Source organism: Syzygium oleosum, unplaced genomic scaffold, assembly GCF_021117445.2.
Source record: "Syzygium oleosum isolate NSW1041296 unplaced genomic scaffold, Sole_v2.1 Sole_v2.01, whole genome shotgun sequence".
NCBI classification, from domain to species: Eukaryota; Viridiplantae; Streptophyta; class Magnoliopsida; order Myrtales; family Myrtaceae; genus Syzygium; species Syzygium oleosum.
Window position 1 is genome coordinate 28,940,727 of NW_026607485.1, and position 5,841 is coordinate 28,946,567.

Below are 5,841 nucleotides of genomic sequence, written 5' to 3' on the forward strand. Positions count from 1 at the left end.
CGAGGAAGTTTGGAGAACTATATATATGTGTGTGTGTCAAAGTGGTAGCTGAAGGTAGCCGAGGGGATCAAAACTTTCTCAAAGTTATTTTTACCTTTTTGATTATATTCTGAGTGAACCTTGTTGTAATCATTGTAAAAGAGTGCTATGAGCATAACGTGAAGGGTCTGTACTTGTAGAATAAGCTCCAGTCCCTCGAGGAGGGGGAACTTCATCTGACGCTACCAAAGGTTTCAAAGACTCTGTTAGTGGATTCCAGTCTTGCTATTGAGCTTCTAGAGTTGAGAGGGTGGAGTAAGCCAAAAGGAAAGACCGCATCACTATAAATTATTTTGTGATCTCTTCTATCTCTTCACATTTATGTTTACAGAAGATATTTGCTCTGCATAGCATATTTCATCTACGAATACTATTTCTCACTCTATACACTTTGTTTTGCATGAATAAAGTTTTAAAAATCCTCCAGCAACCAATTCACTCATCTCTTGGTTGTTAGGTTCAGTCCATTTCAAAAAGCAAACCCATGTTGGTATGTTATAAATTTCACTCGTAACTTATCGCTGACCACGCTAAAGTTTAGTTTTTGGTAGTAGGTTTATGAAAAACTTAATAAGTTACTATTACATTGATGGTCGCTAGTCGCTAACATCGATACTAAATAGCATCAAAGTACGTGAATATTGGTTAACTATGGTATCTTACTAGTAAATTTACCATTTATCCCTATAAGTTCCTCGTAGAATATGATTGATTTCACTGGTAAGTTACTATTTGCATCACTAATATTTAATTATGAATAGTGAATTTATGAAAAACTTAATAAGTTACTATTACATTGATGGTCGTACATCCCTAACGTCCTTCGTGAATTACCACCAGTAAGTAGCCTAATCTGTAGTATACCGATCGGACAAATTTCAACGATGTAGAATTTACATTAATGTTACGTATCTACCATTCACAAAGCGAATTTTTGTGTTTTTTTTGTTGAAAGAAAAATTCCATTCATTTATCTGAATAATACTCAAAAGGTACATAGAAGGCTTTCAAACCTAGCAAATCCCAAATAACTGCGGAACTAAGTAAATGCTAGAATGCAAATAACAAAGCACAATCTATAACTAGAAGCACACTCTCATCCCTCAAGAACACATATGCCACCGTAAACGTTCGGTAGCTGATTACTAGATTCAGTGATGAGCACATGTTGAGATCTCTCACTCAATTTGTGTCTAGGTTCAACGTCCCTATCACCATTACCATGTAGAGACACCGACATCAATATGTTGAAAGAACACAAATCAAATATCTATAGGAACTCCCAGATCAATAGCTAGATCTAGTTCGGGAGAGTAAAACCGTAGATCTAGACCTAATCTAAATCGGGAGAGGAAAGCGACCTAATCTCGAAGAGGTTGTGGAGTCACGTTACGAACATCCTCCTCCGTGGTTGTCAACTGGATGAACGGCCGGTTTCCATGTTCACCCAAGATTAGCTACGGAAATTTATTTACAAACACAAACTTCCAAAGCAAATCGGGAGAGAAAATAAAAGACAATCAAAGCAAAGAAAAAGAAAACCAAAGACTAAGGGCATGTTTGGTAACTGGCTAAATAGTGAAAATTTCTGTTCTTTTGTTCCCAGAATCAGTTTTAGAACAGAAATCCGTTTGTTAAATTTTTTGATTTTGGGCACAAATTCTTGCAAATTTGTGCCCAGAATCAGTTTTGGAGCAGAATCAAGAATAAAAAAAAAGTAGCTTCTTGATTCTGGGAAAAAAAATGAGAATAAATTTTTTTTCTTCTTCTTTTTCTTGGTTTTTAATGTTGCTTCTAATGTCCGGCGCGAGGGCCACCCTCGCCGTATCTGGCGAGATTTAAATATTTTAATAAAAAAATGTTATTAATAAAAAATATTATTAATAAAAAAATATTTTACTGGCCATGAACAAAAAAAAATTATTTTACCAACCATGGCCAACGACTAGGCCATGAAAAAAAATATATTATTAATAAAAAAAATATTTTATCGGCCATGGCCAGCGACCAGGCCATGGCAAAAAAAAGGAAAAAAACCATTTTTAATAAAAATATTATTAATTAAAAAAATGTTAATAAAAAAAATATTTTACCGGCCATGGCCGGCGACCAGGCCATGGCAAAAAATAAATAAAAAAATATTTTCAATAAAAATACTTTTTTTATTAATAATATTTTTAATATTTTACCGGCCATGGCCAAAAAAAAGAAAAAAAATATTATTAATAAAAAAATTTTTACCGGCCATGGCCAAAAATAATAAAAAAAATTATTTTTAATAAAAGTATTATTAATAAAGAAATTTTTTACCGGCCATGGCCAAAAAAAAAAAAATTATTTTTAATAAAAGTATTATTAATTAAAAAATATTTTACGGGTCATGGCCAAGAAGGAGGAGAAGAAAAAAGAAAAGAAAGAAATATTAAAATATTTAAAATATTATTAATAAAAAGAAATTTTATGCTGTTACCAAATGCATTTCTGTTCTTTTACTATTTCAGGAATAGAAATTTTGGGCCGTTACCAAACGCCTTCAAATGCTCAGAATCAGTTCCCGGGCACAGAATAAAAAAGAATCATTTCTGACCAGAATCTGTTCCCGGGCACATAATGGTTGCCATGCGCAGCCTAAGTAGGTTCTCAGCTTCAGAAAAGCTTCAAAAGAGGGAAGAATTTTTGGGAGATGAGGGGATTTGCCAATAGAGAGAGAAAAGAATGCATATCTATAATTTATTCAGCTAGCGGAATTTTACAAACGTCCAGAAACTGTGAAAGAACGCAACACAGAGAGCAATAAACATGTTACAACAGCATTAATTTTCTTCAGTCTAGTTGTAATATCTTTAATAAAAGCTTAAAAGATAGTTACTCGGACCGGCTAGAACTCATGTTGTCTTGTATTTGCGTGCCTTCAATAAGGAGCTCTTTCAAAGATTTTAGCTTGTGAATCTCATTTGGCAAGTCACGAAGGCACACGCAATACCTGACATCTAAGAAAACCAAGCGCTGTAACTGACCGACGGATTCATCGACTCTGGCCAAGCGTATACAGCCCTCCATGATCAGTCGTTCTAAATTGGCAAGTCCTGAGAAGTCGGGAGTTTTAACCAAAAAGAAGCAACCCGACATATCCAGAACTTTTAAGCTCTTTGCCATCTGCAACAACATAAAGACAAAAAATCATGAAACGATCAAGTTCTGGATTTATCAGATAGATGTTCCTAGCATGTGTCACACCTTTATATATGGCTCCAACCGTCCCAACAATGGGTAATGGGGCTCCATGCTAGAGTGAGAACGACTAGTTTCCTCATGGATAGTTTGGCCATGTCAAAGTCTAGAGGAATATTACCCTAAGAAAGCCATCGCAATTTCGGAAGTAGATGTGACTTCTTCCAGAAAAAGTTGATCCGAAACATGTTTTCAAAGAAATTTGCCGGACCGAGAAGATCACGAAACCATTTAGATTTATCGCCAATAACTACAAGGAACCTTAGATTTGGAAGTCTCATGAGTTCCTCATCTGCAAAACGGTGTTCTGCCGGATGGTGCAACTCGAGATGGAGAGCTTCAACTTTTTCCTTTTCCTGCCAAAATGGAAACACATTATTAACCCCTCGTGTTTTGTGACCTCATAAAAGAGAAAGTAGCCAAATTGTAGTGGCGGCAGGGAGCTTTTACCCGGTTTGTCATTAGCAAATCTAACGCTTCATCAGCATCCCACACCCCAGTCTGCTTCTCTGTTACCATATTACTATGTTGGCGGATGATTTCTCGCCCCAGGTCCCTTGTTAGATCATGCATCCACAAGGTATTATTTTCTTTGATCTTTATCAAGGACATATGCTGCAGAACTTCCAAAGCTTCTTCTGGAAAAATTTTGGTCTCATCCCACATGTGAATTGCGATTTCTTTGTCATATCCAATGAAAAAACAAGCTATGTCAAGAAAGATTTGCTGTTGCTGATCATCCAAGGCCTCGTAACTTATTTTCAGCTTACTGCTGACTTCCTCATGAGGAACTTTTTCCAACTTTGTCAGTATGGCATCCCACTTTTCTGTACTGTTGCACGATAAGAGCGAGCCTATAATCTCAAGAGCTAGAGGAAGACCTCCAGCAATGCCTACTGCCTTTCTAGAGCGGGTGAGATGATCTTCCAAAGGACGATCTCTTCTGAAGGCATGTTTGCTGAAAAGTTGAAGAGATTTGTCGAAATCCATGCACTTAAGTTCATAGGTCCAATCCACTTCAGAAACGTTGAGAACCTGTTTGTTTCTACTAGTGACGATAACCTTACTTCCTTCACCGAACCAATTGTGCCCCATAAGTGCATTCAATCGATTCTTTTCGTCAACATCATCAAGGAGAAGGAGAAGCCTCTTACCACAAAGCCTTTCTTCAATCATCTCAATCCCTTCGTCTGTGTTGCTTATATCTTTCCATTTCCTTTTAAGGATGTCGAAAATCAGCTGATTCTGCAAGTACACAACACCCTTTACCTTTGAAGTTTCTCAAATGTTAGAAAGGAAACATCGATACTCAAAATTAGGTGAAAGTTGATTGTAGATGATTTTGGCAAGAGTGGTCTTTCCGGCACCACCCATTCCATGGATTCCAACAATCCGTGTTTCATGTGTCTGAGGGCCAATCATTCTCATAATATCACTCACGTGATTGTTGACTTCAACCAAGCAATCTGATAATGCCAAACAACCCTTTTTCAACTCACTGAAAACCTTCTTGACGACTGTTTTCACGGAGTGACCTTCGTGCCTGCTATTTTTGGAGTTGAAAACACATGGAATTAGCAAATTGGGTTGAACAACAAATAGTCAGATCAAACCAAATTAGAAAATTAACACCCAGGTTGTTTGGACTCCTTAATGAAATTATATGAACTAATAATGTTATTTGAAAAGAAAAGGATGAAAATGGACTTATAACAAACACTCGAAATAACACAAATTCAACAAGAAACGATCTGAACTAAGTTGCATTCAAAAGATACAAGCTATTGCTCTAGTCTCAATCTTAGAAGTAATCACCTGTTGGGTATGCTTTGGAGGTCCCATCCCTTTAGTGCTCCGACTTCGCTAAGAGCAACCTTCCGTTCGCTAATAGTTCCATTATCATATCGCCTCTTGCTTTCGTGCTCAAGGAAGGCCTGTCCATACCCGCCGGTTTGGTACTGAACCTCGGAAGGGTCCACGTCATAGAAATTGGGCATGATCCTCTGTCCCATGTTTTTCTTGCACTCCACCATCTGGACTAACTCCATGAGACACCAAGTGCTAGAGGCATATTGTTTTGAGAAGATGGGTATGGATATTCTCGACTGCTTGATTGCATGGAGAAGCTCCAGGCCAATCCCATCCCCGACGCGCAGATCTTTGTCATCTCTGCACGCACGGATTCCCGCATCAATCAAGCTGATATAAAGGAAGTCAGTAAAATCTGCTCGAGTATCTGGTCCTCTAAAGCTCAAGAACACCTCATAATCAAATCCTGACGAAACCGCCATTTCCTCAATTATTTTCAAATGTGTATACAAGCAGCCGGGTCTGCTATTCCATTGTTTGCAGCTGCATCATTTATTTGTAGCACTATCTTCAGTGATGCCTACTCAAAGTCTTCTCTGGAAGAAATCCTTGAACAGAGCAGCAGAAAAGATAATCGCCAGAGAAAACAAATTAGAAGCTAGTTTGCTAGACCCGGTGATACTGTTTCAATATGATATTGCAACATTATATGACCGTGACAAAGTCAACGATGCACAATATACACTCTCCATTCTTCATCAA

The 5,841-nt window shown here is 37.4% G+C and overlaps 1 protein-coding gene across 1 annotated transcript; it reads right to left on the reverse strand.

The window, feature by feature from the left end:
- Positions 1-2,904: 2,904 nt before the first annotated feature.
- Positions 2,905-5,561, reverse strand: LOC115685252 (disease resistance protein RPV1-like). The gene is made up of 5 exons (XM_056308625.1): positions 5,086-5,561; positions 4,711-4,813; positions 3,721-4,515; positions 3,477-3,626; positions 2,905-3,195 (listed from the first exon to the last, which is right to left on the reverse strand). The coding sequence occupies exons 1-5, from the start codon at positions 5,559-5,561 to the stop codon at positions 2,905-2,907; spliced, it is 1,815 nt and encodes a 604-aa protein (XP_056164600.1).
- Between the last annotated feature and the right edge of the window lie 280 nt (positions 5,562-5,841).